General features: G+C 54.7%; 8 protein-coding genes across 8 annotated transcripts; 3 read left to right on the top strand and 5 right to left on the bottom strand.

Annotated features, from left to right (window-relative positions):
- Window positions 1-2,014: 2,014 nt before the first annotated feature.
- Window positions 2,015-5,127, bottom strand: SODALDRAFT_300209 (hypothetical protein). The gene is made up of 2 exons (XM_028608880.1): window positions 4,653-5,127; window positions 2,015-4,554 (listed from the first exon to the last, which is right to left on the bottom strand). The coding sequence occupies exons 1-2, from the start codon at window positions 4,992-4,994 to the stop codon at window positions 2,185-2,187; spliced, it is 2,712 nt and encodes a 903-aa protein (XP_028463744.1). The 5' UTR covers window positions 4,995-5,127; the 3' UTR covers window positions 2,015-2,184.
- Window positions 5,128-5,595: 468 nt separating this feature from the next.
- SODALDRAFT_283446 (nuclear cap-binding protein subunit 2) lies at window positions 5,596-6,157 on the top strand (the record flags this gene model as incomplete). The annotated part of the gene is made up of 2 exons (XM_028608410.1): window positions 5,596-5,669; window positions 5,767-6,157. 2 exons carry the CDS (start codon window positions 5,596-5,598, stop codon window positions 6,155-6,157), a joined length of 465 nt encoding a protein of 154 aa, XP_028463743.1.
- A 208-nt stretch (window positions 6,158-6,365) lies between these two features.
- On the bottom strand, window positions 6,366-7,288 carry SODALDRAFT_300201 (mitochondrial ribosomal protein L31). Its single transcript, XM_028608879.1, has 2 exons — window positions 6,854-7,288; window positions 6,366-6,763 (listed from the first exon to the last, which is right to left on the bottom strand). The coding sequence occupies exons 1-2, from the start codon at window positions 7,131-7,133 to the stop codon at window positions 6,711-6,713; spliced, it is 333 nt and encodes a 110-aa protein (XP_028463742.1). The 5' UTR covers window positions 7,134-7,288; the 3' UTR covers window positions 6,366-6,710.
- A 243-nt stretch (window positions 7,289-7,531) lies between these two features.
- On the top strand, window positions 7,532-8,441 carry SODALDRAFT_300199 (trafficking protein particle complex subunit 2). Its single transcript, XM_028608878.1, has 2 exons — window positions 7,532-7,935; window positions 8,011-8,441. The coding sequence occupies exons 1-2, from the start codon at window positions 7,751-7,753 to the stop codon at window positions 8,315-8,317; spliced, it is 492 nt and encodes a 163-aa protein (XP_028463741.1). The 5' UTR covers window positions 7,532-7,750; the 3' UTR covers window positions 8,318-8,441.
- Window positions 8,355-9,514, bottom strand: SODALDRAFT_328318 (histone-fold-containing protein). Its single transcript, XM_028610660.1, has 3 exons — window positions 9,412-9,514; window positions 9,024-9,161; window positions 8,355-8,963 (listed from the first exon to the last, which is right to left on the bottom strand). Exons 1-3 carry the CDS (start codon window positions 9,419-9,421, stop codon window positions 8,800-8,802), a joined length of 312 nt encoding a protein of 103 aa, XP_028463740.1. The 5' UTR covers window positions 9,422-9,514; the 3' UTR covers window positions 8,355-8,799.
- Window positions 9,515-10,688: 1,174 nt separating this feature from the next.
- Window positions 10,689-13,266, bottom strand: SODALDRAFT_362789 (TPR-like protein; the record flags this gene model as incomplete). Its single annotated transcript, XM_028614496.1, has 2 exons — window positions 10,689-10,763; window positions 10,843-13,266. The coding sequence occupies 2 exons, from the start codon at window positions 13,264-13,266 to the stop codon at window positions 10,689-10,691; spliced, it is 2,499 nt and encodes an 832-aa protein (XP_028463739.1).
- Window positions 13,267-14,684: 1,418 nt separating this feature from the next.
- Window positions 14,685-15,167, top strand: SODALDRAFT_283281 (DUF788-domain-containing protein; the record flags this gene model as incomplete). Its single annotated transcript, XM_028608397.1, has 1 exon — window positions 14,685-15,167. One exon carries the CDS (start codon window positions 14,685-14,687, stop codon window positions 15,165-15,167), a length of 483 nt encoding a protein of 160 aa, XP_028463738.1.
- Window positions 15,168-15,198: 31 nt separating this feature from the next.
- Window positions 15,199-15,878, bottom strand: SODALDRAFT_328314 (hypothetical protein). The gene has a single exon (XM_028610659.1). The coding sequence runs from the start codon at window positions 15,822-15,824 to the stop codon at window positions 15,345-15,347; it is 480 nt and encodes a 159-aa protein (XP_028463737.1). The 5' UTR covers window positions 15,825-15,878; the 3' UTR covers window positions 15,199-15,344.
- Window positions 15,879-15,905: the final 27 nt, after the last annotated feature.

The following is a 15,905-nucleotide window of genomic DNA, read 5'->3' as shown; positions in this document are numbered from 1 at the left end:
GGGGGCGACCTTACATAGATAGGTCTCCTTAATTAGGGCGACCGCCATCTTATACGGACACTTACCAATTGTTTGGACAGCACACATATGTATCCGTACATTCTAGCCACATTGTCAATGTGGGATTACCGGTAAGATATAATTAATATGCAAGGAAACCCGGCGGGTTGGACGCTGACAGGGGCCGGAGGATGTGGAGAAGCGGGTGGGTGGGTAAGGTCTCTCCCGCGACGTGAAGTGTGAAGTGAGGCGGGCAAGAATTCATTGGATCCCGCCTTTGACAAGGTGGTCAGTTTTCCGACGAAGATTCCGAAACCTTGCCACCGTGGTTAGGTATGTATGGTATTCCGTTACGTCTTGGTAGGCCGAGCAGAGATTTGGGCCATAGACGAGAATCCATAGGAAGAGTCTGCGAAACCCCAGCCTGGACACTGGGCAAACAAGAAACGGCAATAGGGCGAAGTAGGGCGACCGACCGTATGGAAGACGGAATGGCTAATATTCGCAAACCATTGAGCCATTCAAAAGTCGATGTGTGCGACGAGGCGTGGGGATGTGCCTGGGAAACTCCGGGAACCGATTAGAAGAAGCCCAGGGCCGGGGCTGGGCATCCGATAGGCGATAGGGTGACGCCGGAGAAGGGAACGGACAGTTGAAGGAAAGGAAAAAAAGAAGAAAAATAAAGGGGAAAAGAATGCAGAATGCAGACTCACCGCTCGCCCGTCCGTCACACCACTCTTCTCGCACCTCACAGACCGATCCGGCAGATGATTCCAGCAACTTCTGCCGTCTGTCCTTACCGGACATCGCTAGACTGAGACTGTACAGGACCTGGGTAGCCACGGGGGCCAGCGGCATACCATACCTACCGTAAGTTATTACCGGACTTCTTTCCTTTGCCGAGATGGACAGGAAGAGATGTCATTGAAAAGGACGTGTCAGGCGAAAGCTTGTCGTGTCGTTTGGGACCGATGGGGAGACGATGGGCGGGATGATGTTTCGACAGATGCATTCGATGGTTCCGACGGTGCTGCATCTCAGACGTCTCGCTAGGTTCTCTGTTCATTGTGCTCCGAATAAACTGCATCCCTCTGGCGGGTGCGTATGCGTGTGTACTCCATGCGTGTGTGCCCTTGATTGTGTGCATGATATGGAGAGATGTTGATCGTCTTTGGTCACTGATGGGAAAGACGGAGAAGAGATAAACTCCCGGAGTACCTACCTAAGGTAGGTACCTAGGGAGCACTAAATTACCTTACAACGTACACCGGTACACGGTTGCCGTTGTACAATTACCTACCGACGAACTACCTTACCTTAAGGGAAGGTACGAAAAACAGTCGGGTTCTCGGGCAGTCGTTCCTTCTCCTTCCTCAGGTACAGATATTGTCGTTTTCGGTTCTTTGATTCTTCAAACGTGATTACGTGAATGGATTGAGGTCACCTCGGTGAACGGTCGGTGTCCTCGGTCTAGGTCTATTGCCTATTTCATACCTCCTCACCCGTGGCTTGAAGAGATATGCACTTGAACCTGCTTTTGGGGGGGAATGTTCGCACGATCCTTGTTGGCTCTGTACGAGATCGTCACCCTCAACCCAAGTGCTACCTTTAAACCGGACACCACTGTCCAATGAACCCCGTCCCGTGTTTGCCTCGTCCTGAATGGGCTTCTTTTCCCACCCCTGTTAGCCAGCGACTTCATGCTTCCTGCGTCACATATCGAGGCAAAAAGGACCTCATGATCCTGTTGGTTATAGGCAACTTCGTCTTCTTGCGTTGCAGACGCTGCAGACGTAGCTGAAAAGTCTCACTTTCCCCACCACTGATGTCAGCCTTCTCTCTGGCCTCCTTTGGCCTCCTCTGGCCTCCTTTGGCCTCCTCTGGCCTCCTCTGGCCTTTGTCCGAGACAATGATTGGGGGCAAGGTTTCCAGTCCCCAAAAAGTGGGAGGAGAGGATTCTCGAAAATAACCTGTTCAAGTCGTCGACTTGAACACTGCGGCAAAACGCAACGATGGCAGCTGAAGCGAGACTCGAAGAGCGTGCGTCGAACCTCGAATAAATACCAGCAAAAAAGCCAGACTGTGATTTGCTGGGGATTTCAGAAAATTGTTTGTTACAAACCTGATTACAAAAAAATCATCGCTCATCGTACAAGCAAAGATGACCACGCACTCCCCCCCTACCTACACCTGCAGTCGCTCCAACCGAGCACTCACTGCCTCCACGAGCGCCGTCTCGCGCGCCAATAGACCCATCACCTGCTGCATCTTCGCCTTCCGAATCTCGGCCGGTACCCGGAAATCTCCTCCCAATCTTCCTCTACCTGGTGATGCCGACCCCGACCCTTCTTCCTTGGGCCCTTGCCCATCCTGGCTTTCCTTCTTCTGGATCCGTTCGATTTCTCCCGTGAGCTCATCCCGCAGCCGCTCCACTTCCTCGACCCGCCGTGAGAGCTGGTGCTGTGGTTTCAGCACCTGTCCGCCCTGCGATGCCGGCCCCAGGAGGCTCGCTTCCATGCTCTTGACCTCCGCCACCAGCGCCCTCTCCTTGGCGCTTAGCTCCCGCGTCGCCGATTTGCTGGCGTGCCTCCGCAGCCCTTCGAGTCGCTCCGCCAACTCTTGCTGTCTCTCCTGTGCCCTCGTGATGCGTCGCTCGAACCTCACCTCGTCGCTCTCCTCCTCCCCGCCGTCCTTGTCGTGACCCGCGATCCTGTCGATCTTCTCCTTGACCTCATTCGCTTTCCGGATCTGTTCCCGGAGTTCGTGCTGTAGAGAGGTGCAACGCCTGAAAAGCTCGGCTACCGCCGTGGCTAGCTTGTACGTCTCTTCCCCCAGCACCCTGTGCGCATCGGTGAATATCTGCAGCGTGACCGGGGACAGCCTGATCTGTTGTCCGAGGAGGGCCCTATGCCGAGAGCTCTTGAGCCTGCCGTGAAGCTCAGGAAGTGCCGACTGTTGATCAAAGGCGTGCGGTGGCTGAAATGCTGGTCGCGGCTCGTAGAAATCCAGCGGCTGCATGTCGCTGACCTTCTCTTCCGGTACGGGCGTTTCGTCGCGATCGCGATCGCGATCTAGGGGGAAATCCTCTTCCGGCGTCTCGAACGTCAGCGCAATGGGCTCGTAGGGTGTGCCCGAGAGCAAGAAGTAGCCAGTGTCCGCGTCTTGTATGGCCACAGACGCTGCCAACGGAACGGAGACGTCGGCCGATGGCTGCGTGAAGAGCCTCTCGCGGGTCGAGTTCCGTCCTTTCGAGAGGAGCCGGAGTCGAAAATCGGATCCCACCTCGGACGCGCCCTGGAGCTCGCCCTGGAGCCGGAACACCCAGGGTGTCGAAGACACATAGGTGATGCCTGCGTGGTGCGTCACGAAAAACGCGTAACGTGACATGACATCGCGTGAGAACATGGGCCAGCTTCCTTCTGCAACCTCACTGTGCCCCATGGTATCGATCGACTGGAACGTGAGCAGGGATGCCGGCTCAGCAGCATCCTGCATGAGCCGTCCAATCTTGGATTTTCCCTTGGGAGGCAGCCACTGGGCTTCGACGCCCTCCAGGTCGAGCAGGATGCGCAGCTGACCAGACGAGGAGAGCAGGCAGACCACGGACAAGGACAGCCCTTCCCGGGCCCCCTCGTCAAGAACGAGGTCGTCTTCCTCGCCCATCATAAGTCCCTCGGCCTCAATCTTCTGGCCAATGACATGAATATCTGTCAGCGAGCTATCTAGATCACCCCCTTCAGGGTCCGCCATGAGCTCAAAAGGCCCTTGTAGCCTAGGGACGACACCGGGTTTCGAGGGCCGGGCGTAGATCTCGACGGGCGCTTCCCCGAAGCCCGTATCGATGATCTGAGGTTCTTGTGCGTCGACCTCCCCCATCCACTCGAGCTGTTGATGCGCAAGTAGCCTCTCGCGCTCTGAAACGTCGGGGTCGTCTTCTATCGCCGCCACGTTGGCAACGATGGAAACAGACAAGGAGGGGATGAGGGCGGGAGGCGGAGACCAGCGTTGTGGCAGCAGGGGGCAGAGGGCGTACACGTCTCCTTCGGTCATGGCTACCCAGAGCGTCATGGGACTCCAGCCTCCGGATTCACGTTCCGCAAAACATGCCGACGCGACCTCCATCTCGAAAACGTCTGGGGAGAAGTTTGTGTTGGTGCTCATCGTAGAAGCAGCGAAATCCTGGTCTAGGCTCGTACCGTCGGCGAGCTTCTTCAGGTCGATCGAGAGAGTCGGCGTGTCGAAGGACCACCTGTTCTTGAGCGATAGCTCCCAGACCCGAACAATAGCATCCGTCGTCACGGTTACCAGGCAGGATCCCTTGACGCCCAACGGATGCCATAGCGCTGATGCCACGGGCGAGCGTGAAGTGACGTGGGTGGTCGGTCCCAGAGTCCAGATCTTAGGCTTTAATGGTCCGGTATCTTCGGATGTAAGATGGGACGGGTCAGGCAGAACGCATACGTGGACGGTATGGGAGGTCAGAATCGCGAGGTAGTCCGAGTTCGGGGAGATGACCAGCTGTCGAATATTGTCGGCTACGGTCGTTTTGATGGTCTATGCCGTCGCCCCGAAAGTTAGCGAACACAAAATCGTGTGAACAGCAATGGCAGTGGCAATGACAATGACGACGACAAGTAAAACCTTGAACCTACACGAAAGCCCTGGGCAGCCGACAAGTCAGCGTCCGATGGCGTGGAACCATCCTGCGTGTTCATGAAAGGCAACTGAGATCCCTCTCTCTTGACCCGGGCAGGTGACCGGCGATCCTGCCTGGCCGTCCATTTGTCCTTCAAGTAGGCCAAGTCTGCCCATCGCAGTTCCTTGCCCACTGCAGCGAATACCTCGGTGCCACGATGAGCAATCGGCCGCCTGGTACCCGGGATCTTCTTCTTCTTGGAGGTGAAAGGCGACTGAGCTTCGGATGGCGCAGCAAATAGGCCCTGGCCTGGGCCTTGGGCCAGCCAAGGAGCCGTATAGCTTTTGATCTTGGGCATGGCGACTGTTTGGACGTACGCGAGGTGTCACAAAGTTGAGGCCTCTGTCGCCGTCCAAAGAGAAGGATGCAAAAGCGCCGGCCCTCGAGTTTCGACGGTGCTGTGTTGTTTGGGGGAATTGTACCTGTGTAAGGTAGGTAGGTAGGTCGGTAGGTAGGTGAGGTAGGCGACAGACATAATATTTTATTATTACATATCCGTATCCGTACAGGGTGACATCCCTTGATCCCAACAGGGACGATATCGTTATCATCACGTGCCATGGCTCTAAGCTCCCGTCAATCTGAGGCTGCCGCTCGTGAGAGCTCCCATGCAGGCAGGCAAGCATAAGGGTGTTTTGCAGCGTCAATTCAGATCCTGCCCATTTTTCCTACTCAAGACACATCCAGGCCAAGCTTCTCCAGCTATATCGTGTCAACATGGCGACGATGGTGCGAAGTACAGTCGATCGCTTGGATCGGCCGAGCGCCTACTTTCAAAATAAGGTCTGTTACCCTTCGACAACATGGCAGATACTCAACAAATGCTCCGCTTGGTGCGAATTGATTTCTGACTCGGTTTTTACTTTACACAACAGACCAGGCGAAGAAGAACAGATTCCATGGATGATAACGAACCTCAACCTGTGCCCGAAGATCCCCTCGCAAACGCAACGACCCTCTACGTGGGCAACCTGTATGTCCTCACCCTTCGTCTCAGCAGGTCTATTCTTTGTCGCCTTTCCCCGCTGCTAACCGCGCAATTTTGCTATCTCCCCCTCCATTGCGTACAGTTCTTTTTACACCACAGAAGAACAGGTCTACGAGCTCTTCTCGAAGTGCGGCGAGATTAAGCGCCTTGTGATGGGACTAGATCGTTTTAACAAAACGCCCTGCGGCTTCTGCTTCGTCGAATATTACACCCACCAGGACGCCCTCGACTGCATGAAGTACATCGGCGGGACCAAGCTCGACGAACGCGTTATCCGGACCGACCTGGACCCAGGATTCGAGGAAGGCCGCCAGTACGGCCGCGGCAAGAGCGGCGGACAGGTTCGCGACGAATACCGCGAGGATTACGATGAGGGCCGTGGCGGTCTTGGCCGTGCCCTGCAGCAGGAGCAGCGCTTGCGTGAGAGTAGGGAGAATAAGGGGCCCGAGGCCGAGTACGGACGGTTGAAATAGGTTTCCTAGGATCACAAGCGCCGGGGCCGCGCGGCTTAGGGTGGAACATGAGGGATCGTGACGACAAAACAACAACAACAACAACACTGGGTGTTCTCTGGAATTTGGGCATAGATACCCTGGGATGGCTTCGAGAAGATGACAACATGGCATTCAATATATCGGCAGCATTGACTTTGATAAATGATTCAATATTTGACCTATTCAAAGGGCAGATGTTTTCTCCTTTCGACCAGTTGAGATGCGTTGCATTTAAGACCCGGGGTATGTATTCTCACCCTTTACATGGTATTGTACAATAGCAGTTCCCGCCCATGCTTCCCCACGCCCGTTCTCTGTCCAGACCAAGACTGCGATTGCTGTTGCAAGTCGCTTAAAAACAACACACTGTAGCTGTCGAGTTTATATCAGATATGTATCCGAGCTGAGTCTCCGTATCCCCGAGAGTCGTAAGCCTCGCAGGGCATCCATCCGAGTAAAGAACTCTCCGACACAGGACCCAGCATAGAAGCAACGATCGTCGTATTCACGTTGTTTAGAGCCGGAAAGCCGCTTAATAACCCGGTGGATTGAGTCTTTGAGAAACCCTCGTCCATTTCGGTAGCTCTGTCACAAGCACGCCTTTAGCATACAGGACCGGCAACGATAGAAAAGAAGTCTTGACAGAAAGCAGGCGGCGCAGAGGGAAAGACTTACTGTGGATTCCTTTCCTGTACCTCTTCTCCTTCCGGTCAAACATGGTGTATTTGTCGCGCGGCAGCATCTCCGCCTCGGTGGGCATCTCCTTCTTCCAATGCTCTACGGCCGCGACTGTCACACCCTTCTTCGCGAGTGCCGCATCCACCGTCGCGACGACCGAGTCCACGGCACGGAGACGTTGCCGCTGCCGCCTCTTTTGGAACTTCGACAACCGCCAGGGGATCTTCCAGAGGAGGCCGCCTGAGAGCGGAGAGGTGATGCGAAAGGGGCCGAACATGGCGTGACGGGAAGCAGTGCGGCGGCTCCTGCCGAGATGGGAATTCGGTCGCGATGCAGGGACGGCGGTATGGTCCAGTGAGATGTAGATGTACGGAAGCCAGAAAACGGTCGGACGGGACGTTGCCAGTTCCCTTGGGGGATTAAGCGTGCTGGTAGAGTATGGTCGTTTGGTTCGTTGACCGTCGAAGCATTACGGAGTACAGAGTAAATTTTGGATGCAAGCCGAATACCCCCAATAAGGTATTTTAACCAGTCACGCCGTCGAATTCCCATCGGGTACCTTTGTACCTATTGCCCGCTCAACGTGGAGAGAATTGGGTCCGTCAAGGTTGCAGCAAGCCAGGGGCGGAACTCCCCCGCGTTCCATTCGGTGAGCTCTTTGCGCTTTGAGTTTACCTTATTAACACCACAGTTGTTGTACTTCGTACCTCGCACTTCGTACGCTGGCGGAACACCGACACACCTCGTTCGTGTTCGATTCCCAGATGTACGATCAAATTCCCATTGACGCGCGACTCAGCCAACCGTCCCTCCTGAATCGAACGATCGCAGCTTATACGTAACTTGCTTCCATCAACGGCAGAATTACCCGACGGGCCTTGTGTCCCCTCGACCATGTCTTACTACTTCGCCATAGTCGGAACCCAAGACAACCCGCTGTTCGAGCACGAGTTCGGCACCTCTAAGCAAGGCGGCGATGGCCAGTCCCGGTTTAACGAGCAAGTCCGGCATCTGAATCAGTTCATTCTGCACAGCAGCCTCGATGTCGTAGAAGAAGTGCAATGGGCGCAAGGGCAAATGTACGTGCAGCATACCTGCACTCCTTGCTTCATTCCGAAATGACAACACTGACCGAGTGACGATACACATTAAAGGTACCTCAAAGTAGTCGATAGGTTCTTCAACAACTACGTGTCCTGTTTCGTGACAGCCGGCAACGTTAAGTTTCTCCTCCTCCACCAGCCCGCCCTGCCGCCCGGTCCACCGACCTCGCGCTCGTCCACCGCCATTGGAGCGAACCCGACAAGTCCAGCTACCGAGGAGGCCATCAAGAACTTCTTTGCTGAGGTGTACGAGAACTGGATCAAGGCTATTATGAATCCGTTTTACAAAGTGAATATGGAGGTCACAAGTCCTGTGTTCCGACAAAGGGTGGCCGCTGCAGGCAGGAAATACCTGTAGCGAACAGTCGTGGAAGTTGGGAATACGAAGATAATTGGCATGATGTGGCTTCGGGGCCTGGAAGGTTATGTTGCTGTTATGAATACTACACAGATACCCAATGGAGAGAAATAGGACAGCCGTGTTGTATTCTTGTCAAAAACTTATGATCAAAAGAACCATTATGATGGTTATGTGTATTCATTCCGTCGGCGTCATACCGTGACGCCTACTGTATCTCGTGTCCCGAAAGTTCATAATGTCCCGCCCAACGCCATAATAAAACCAGAACAACCAGGCCCTGCCATGGAAACCTTCCCCTTGGGCCATGTTTCAACCCATCAGCATATGCCCTTGCCGATTATCCTTGCCATCAACACCCAAAGTCCGAAAAGTCCCGAGTAGTGGTCATGCACATGACCGGGAGCGAATCTGATGGCAAATAGAATAGAGAACCCAGCAGGCAAATGCATGTGCCCAGTGGAGAAAGAACGGATGGTTGTTTAGCCACCGAAACCGTAGAGGGTACGGCCCTGGCGCTTGAGAGCGTAGACAACATCCAGGGAGGTGACAGTCTTTCTCTTGGCGTGCTCAGTGTACGTAACGGCATCGCGGATAACACCCTCGAGGAAGGACTTGAGGACACCGCGAGTTTCCTCGTAGATCACTAGAGGATAGCATGTTAGCATCGACCCGGATTATTACCCGACTTGAGAATCAAACTTACTAGCAGAGATACGCTTGACACCACCACGACGGGCAAGACGGCGAATAGCGGGCTTGGTAATACCCTGGATGTTGTCACGAAGAATCTTGCGATGACGCTTGGCACCGCCCTTGCCAAGGCCCTTGCCACCTTTGCCGCCTGAGAAATTGTCAGTACAACGTCTTGCAACAGTAATACACGAAAGATTATCGAGACTTTGGGTGTGTTTTGCTTTTGAGGTTCGTGAACCACCCATGCACACTGGCTGTGGATCGACTGGGAAGAGAAATGGAGTGGGGACAGAAGGCGCGTCAAGGTGCATCACCGAGGCGCGATGGACCGGCCTTGATGCCCGAACCGCGCCCCGAGAATACATCAAGACAGGCAGATAAAATAGAAAAGTACTTACGTCCAGTCATTGTGATAGATTAGAAAGTGATGGAGATACTTTTGATTGATGGAAGAAGACGGGATGTGATCAGATCACGGTGGATGGCGTTGATGGAAAACAGTGGTATGGTATAAGTGCGGGATAACGGAGTAGAAAGAGGGACAAATGGCAAATGGAGAGAGAGAGAGAGGGAAAAGAGGTAAATAAGAGGACTAGACTAGTTGGGGGAATCAGATTACCTACTACTGATTGCGCAGGTGCGATCAGTAAGGCGAAAAAAAAATCGCATTTGTGGCGCTAAGCCAGTTTCGGTGGGGTCTGGAAAATCAGAAAATGGCAAGGGCTCTATTTTTTTGGACTGTGGTTTGGAAGTCGCTCTTTCCTGGTATGATAATAACGCGTTTTATGTCTTATGTCTTGTTTTTCTGGCTGGTTTGCTCTTTGGCAGGTCAGGGGTTTAATTCGTGTTGCATGCGGGAATGCTCTGTTTTGGAGAAAGAGCGGGGCAGGAATGTGGTCCGAGCTCCCACCATTCCGTTCCGGCCGGTTCAAACGATCGATGTTACTGATACGCTATCCGATAGGATGTCCCGGACTCGGTGTCCGCCTCTCGATTCACACGTAATTTTTCTTCATTTCTTCAAAATCGACCACTCCCCGTTCATGGTCTCGGGAGACCATACAATCAATTCACTTTTCGAAGCTTCGCATACGTCTAAACGATTCGGTGAATTCTTTTTCGCTACTTAAAACAACCCCGCTATGGAACGGCATGGAAACAAGCATCAAAGCCATGGCCTTGAGTCTCAGCGCTTAAGCGTCCGTTTCCGTTTCCTTCCCGTGATATTTTGTACAACCGGCCGATGAACAAGCATCGGTGCCCGTTCGGGAACCCTGTTCAACCCTCTCGGCTCGGATCCTATCGCTTTCAGGCCCGAATCTTTATCGGCCTCTCCAAATCTCTCCATGTCTCGCCCCGTCGTCCTTCTCATGAGGTTTCCTGAAACGCCAAAACCATGCAATGCCGTGATGCATCCTATCCATTAGCATGCACCCGTCGTGTCATCGTGTCCGACTTCGTCACGTCCCCGATGCGATCCCGCTGAGTTCAGTGTCCCAAGTACGAAGCCCTCCCACTTCCCATCAACTGAAAAAGTTCCCAACCGAAAGCCGTAACCCACGAAATATATAGAAGCAGCCCCGGGAAAGAGCGCCTCTAATTCCGGCGCCGCAGCCCAAAGCGCCATCAGACAAGCAAGGAACATCACTCAAAAATGCCGCCCCGTGACATTTCATCAGTCCATCATAGAATCGTCCATGTCAATGTCGTCCTCTAAGCTCTCAATGGCTTCCTTAACTTGCTGACTTGCCTGAATTTCAAATCATTTGTTAGCAAAATCTGGTTCCGAGAGACAGCAAATCTTTGTGGCGGCTTTTTCCGCAACTTACCTTGGGATCCAACGCCAGGGCAATGGTGAAATGCCGCACCGCCGATTGCTTCTCGCCGGTCTGGATGTACATCTTCCCCAGCAAGAAGTGCACATTCGCCTCGTCGGGGGCAAGGTCTTTGAGAATCAACAGTTCCTTCTGGGCGGCCTCGAGCTGTCCGATGGCGAGGTGCGCTCGGGCCTTCTTGTACCGAGTCTGCGCCGCTCGTGGGGCCAACTCGGTCGCCCGGGTGAAGGCCTGCAGGGCCGCGTGGAGGTGCTTTTGTTTCTCCAACACGTTGCCAATGCAACAGATGAGGACTGCGTTCGTGGGGTTGATGGTCGACGCCGCCTGGAAGTGGATCCGGGCCTTGTCGTAGTTGCCAAGCTTCTCGTGCACTTTGCCCATGCCGTAATACGCGTTGTAGTGGCGCCGGTCCGCGGAAATAGCTTGCCGGTACGCAGCCAGCGCCTTCTCGTATTCCTCGTTCGCCACGTGCTCGTGGCCTTGCAGGGTGAACGCATAGGCAAACTTGGGGTTCAGCTGCGTGGCGCGTTTGAAGCACCGGAGTGCCTGGTCTGGGTCCCGAACGAGAGACCACGCGTTGCCCAGAGTGCACCACGCCTGGGGCGACGTCCATGCCGCGTCGACAAGCTCGTGCGCGAGGAATGAGAGGTCCGTTTCCCGTTTCAGGTGCCAGAGGACCGTCGAGTAGACCTCCATGTCTTCCAGTCGCGTCGGCGCAACCGCTCGCAGCCTGCAGAAGAACTTCTCGGCTTCCGAGTATAATGCCTGTTCGTAGTATGCTCGCCCCATTTGCGCTAAGACCCAGGGCGTATCCTGTTGGCTCCTGGGAAGGGTGCTAAAGGCTTGCACGGCTTCTTTACATCTGTACTGCGAACATGCCAAGTACCCCGATGCTGTCTTCTTGAGCAACTCCATGATCCACCGCAGAGCCTCTTCGACCTTGATGCTCTCATACTCGGGAGGTGGTGGCATCTTCGTGAATGTTTGCTGCACCATCGGAGGATCCTTGGGGCGCGTGGATTCTGCTGGATCGACATCCATTCCGCTGTCTTCCAACCGTGAGGTGCGGTTCCCGCTAACAACCCTCCCTACGCTGGAGCCGCTGGAGCCGGGGCGGAAGGCCCGTGAGATGGGTGGCCTGGCCTTCTTCAACTCTCGCGTCGCGGTCGTGCCGATAGTAGCGGCGCCCGAGTTGGCCTTGGTGACGGACGGCTTGAACATGTTCAGTCTCGCGCTCCTTCGTTGTGGGCCCGGTTCTTCTGATTGTTGCCTCGCCTGCACGGGGTGGCCCGAGACCGTCCTCTTCCTCTGCGACGCCGCAGCTGACGGTCGCCACATGCCTCCGTTTTGATCGGGCAGTGCCTCGGTGTGCTGGTCCGACTCTTTCTCTTGGCTCCTACTCCCGGCGGGCCTCTTCGTTCCCGCCCTGGGGCCCATCCTGGGTGGCGGTTCGGCGGCGAAAGCAGGGTCAACCGCTTGCGTCGCGCGTGTCCTGCGCGCGGGTGCCTGGGGCGCTTCGGCGGCAAAGTTCGAGCGCGAATTATGAGTATCGGCCGTCGAAGCCGATGCGGGGGGTGTTTCCATCCCATCCCCGTTCGCGGATGTCACTGATGCAGAGGCCAGCCTTGTGCGGGCCGCAGTGATTCTGGACATGAAGCCATTCTCCGCCGATTCAGCGGATGATGCGGTCAAGCTAGAGGGAATTTCCTGATGAGCCGAGGAGCGTTGCAGTTCAAAAGGGTCGGAAGTATCGAGAACATTGCGCGCGGACGACTTCTTGGAGGCAAGGTCAAGAGGATTAGCCGTTGGCATCTCTCTTGGGTCTGTGGGAGGGGCCGATTCGTGGTCGAAAGAGTGGATCAGCGAGTCGGTCACTCTGAACATATTGGGCACTCTGACAGTAGCACCCATGTTGCAGAGGGCCTGGAAAGCATCGAACATGAATGGGTTGAGCTTGAGCGCGTTCTCGAAACACTCGATCGCTCGCTTGTGGTCATCGTATGCGTGGTACAGCTTGCCCAACAGGCAGAGGACAGTCGGCTCGTCGGGCGAAAGCGATCGATTCGTGGCGGAGTGCCTTCCCAAGTTGGATTTGCCCGACCATCGATCTTTCGTCTTCTCCAATATGCTTATCCCCTCACGGTACCGCTCGAGACGTAAAGAAGACTGCGCGTATACCCACAGAGCGCCGAGGTTGGATCCCTTTGTAGCTGCTGGCCGGCTAATTTCGAATGCCGATCGAATGTCGCCAAGACGGAAATGGGAAAGGGCCAGAAGATGGGCCGACTCGCTAGATCTGGGGTCTTGGGCGTTTAGCTTTTCGGCGAAGAAGAGGGCGTTCTCGTATGAATTGTTGTCGAGGTGATAGTAGACAACCTGCCGCAGCAGATTGGTGATGGTAGCACTCGACGGCGCCATGTTGGAGGCGCAGGAGAATTAGACCGGGTCGGGTAAGAAGTCGGCGTGGGCACCATGAGAGCGCTGAAAAGAACTGCAAGGTGGCTGGCGAGAAAAACGGCCAACTGCCTTTGTGGTGACCAGCTCCGAGTAGGCCAGCCAATATGTCCACCAGCTAGGCAAAGTCTGTTGCAAAGCAGTATTTGTGTTGAGTTTTGCGGCGCTCCTCAAAGGCAAGGATGGAGAAGAGACGAAGAGAATAAAGTTATCCCTTCCCTTCAGAGGAGAAAAAGAAGAGGGAGAGAGGGGCAGCTTAGAAGCGATATAGTTCGTAAGCCGTTCTCAATGCGACCAGCCACCAAAGTAGGCAGATGCAAGTTCGTCGGCCGGTGGAGCTTGAATCAACAAGGTATTTTAGATTCTGCCAACAAATAATGAACAAGGCGGAAGGTGGCGGATTTCTTCGGATAATGCCAAGTGTTCTCTCGAAGGGCGGGCACTCGTAGCTATGAGTCGTCGGATAATTCGTGACTGAAGAACAGGGAGTGGCCAAATGTCAATAACAATCGTCGTGGTGGGCTGGTTGTTTGGATCGTGCGACGCGTCGGCGTTAGCAGACAAGATAATCACCCGAGTGTGTGGAGCTTCTTAACGTCCCAATAATGGGCAGCAGTGCAGACTTGGTCGTTCTAGAGGGAGGAGAATGCCTCACAGAAGCTACCGTCTTTCGATGTGTGCATCCATTCGCAAAGCGTAGTCCTTGTTGATAGGGAGGTGATGCTTCGTGGGTTAGAGGCGAAAGCTAAAGGCACATAACGCCCAATACTATGGCATTAGAAAGAAAGAAAAAAAACGAAAACCAAGAGAGGAAGAAGCAGGGGATGAGATGGCAGGGAGAGGAGAAAGGGTTTGGTCGTAAAGACAAGGAAGATGAGATGACGAAGACGACCAGAAGTGTGGCGGGTAAAGTGTTGACAGCGATTGCCTCGCACGCGCTGTGTGAATGCGTGAATGGGGTGGTGATAGGGTGCATGGCGTTGAGGTTGTTTTGGGAGCCTTTGCCCTGATTGGTCATCGCGACGCCATCATGAACGGCGGTCCCTAGCAACAAGAAAAGTGGGCGGGTATTGAGAACGTACACTAAGTACTAAGTACCTGGTACGTACTCTGTTTGACCGGCTCCAGCCACTTGAATTCCCCAACGCCTGTACCATGTACCACAAGCCACAAACCAACCGTCTTCCTTACATGGTGTCCTCGTCCTCATCGGTCTTTGTCTGACCACGAAAGTCTACCTTCTTTCCCCTGTCGTCACCATCAACCACGCCCAACACTTCCGCCATCTATAGAAACCACATTCCTCACTGAAACCCGGGCTGTTATTCGAAACATAAGGTCTTTGTTCGTTTTTACCTCTCAGCTCATCTCAGCTCACCACAATGGCCCAAAAAGCGAAAAAGGACCGCGCCAAGTCCAATGCCGCCGCACTCAACAATCTACATCTCGGCTCCGCTATCGTCCACGTCGCATTTCTTCTCTTCTACTTCGTCTTCAAGTCCCGATCCCTCTTTTGGTATATTCTCATCTCCGTGCCGGCCCTCGCTTGCGAACTTGTCCTGGAAAAGTCGGGTCGGCCCAAGTACGATGCCACTAGATCCCTCAAGACGGCCGGTGAGGACCTCGCCGCCCCTGGTTTGACCGAGTACATGTTCGACATCATTTGGGTCACCTGGGCATCCATTGTTCTGGCTATCCTCTTCGGGAACTGGGCTTGGTTCCTCTGGCTCGCTGTACCCGCGTACGGCGCTTATGCTGGCTTCGGGCTGGTGAGTGCTGGCAGGAAGATGGCCGGCCTGGCGGGTGCCAACGACTCTCCTGCCGCGGCACCTGCAGGGAACAGAAAACAGCGGAGGGCGGCTTGATCTTTCACGCCGCCCTTGGTGATGACCGGTGTCTGGACCGAACTGCTCATGGCCCCGATCTTCAGAGTGGTCTATTGCTTCTAACGCTATGTATGGGGCTCGCTCATCTTTCGCCCGACTCGGACATTTAGTCTTCTGCCCTCGTCGCCCTTGTCACCCTCGTCAACCTCGTCGCCCTCATTTCATGCTCTCTTCCGGGGCTTCCCCACGGTGCCACGACTTCTCCTCGGTCCAGTCCCTCAAGATCTCCGGGTCCAGGTTTCGAACAATGACGTGTATATGCTCCAAACTCCTCACGCTCTGCAGGGCCACCCAGTTCTTGAACCATATGACGCGGTTCTCACCATCCTCTCCGACCGTGGCCACAAAGAAGCGATCCACAAAGTCCTGGATGAGGCGCCGGCTCTCCGGTGTCAAGTCTCCCCTCACCCGCTCCGTCTTGATCCGGGTGCGGGTCCATACGACGAGATGGGTCATATCCGGGGTGAACCCGTACGGCCAGTCGTTCACAAGAACCCTGTAATCTGCAGGGCTTTCGAAGGGCACCGTCGACACGGGCGTGAAAGGGGGCGAACCCCATGACTTGGGAAGGCGATGGGCGAGGATGTAATTTGTTATAGAGCCGTACTCGGCTATCGTCTCAGCCGTCCATTGCATGTATTTGCGTTGGGCCGACGGCCAGCGCCTGAAAACTTCCAGATCGTTCGCTTCTGCAGTTCAGGGGAAGACTTGGGTCAG

Source organism: Sodiomyces alkalinus (assembly GCF_003711515.1).
Source record: "Sodiomyces alkalinus F11 unplaced genomic scaffold SODALscaffold_10, whole genome shotgun sequence".
Classification (NCBI taxonomy): Eukaryota; Fungi; Ascomycota; class Sordariomycetes; order Glomerellales; family Plectosphaerellaceae; genus Sodiomyces; species Sodiomyces alkalinus.
The sequence above is the reverse complement of the archived record's forward strand: the minus strand, read 5'-3'. Positions and strand labels throughout refer to the sequence as shown.

Coding starts and splice junctions, on each gene's coding strand:
- SODALDRAFT_300199 (XM_028608878.1), top strand. CDS start 7,751: ATGTCTTACTACTTCGCCATAGTCGGAACCCAAGACAACCCGCTGTTC. Junction 7,936..8,010: donor CAATGGGCGCAAGGGCAAAT/GTACGTGCAGCA, acceptor TACACATTAAAG/GTACCTCAAAGTAGTCGATA.
- SODALDRAFT_300201 (XM_028608879.1), bottom strand. CDS start 7,133: ATGTTCGGCCCCTTTCGCATCACCTCTCCGCTCTCAGGCGGCCTCCTC. Junction 6,764..6,853: donor GTACAGGAAAGGAATCCACA/GTAAGTCTTTCC, acceptor TGCTTGTGACAG/AGCTACCGAAATGGACGAGG.
- SODALDRAFT_300209 (XM_028608880.1), bottom strand. CDS start 4,994: ATGCCCAAGATCAAAAGCTATACGGCTCCTTGGCTGGCCCAAGGCCCA. Junction 4,555..4,652: donor CGGCTGCCCAGGGCTTTCGT/GTAGGTTCAAGG, acceptor GCGACGGCATAG/ACCATCAAAACGACCGTAGC.
- SODALDRAFT_328318 (XM_028610660.1), bottom strand. Junction 8,964..9,023: donor TGTCAAGCGTATCTCTGCTA/GTAAGTTTGATT, acceptor GCTATCCTCTAG/TGATCTACGAGGAAACTCGC.
- SODALDRAFT_328314 (XM_028610659.1), bottom strand. CDS start 15,824: ATGCAATGGACGGCTGAGACGATAGCCGAGTACGGCTCTATAACAAAT.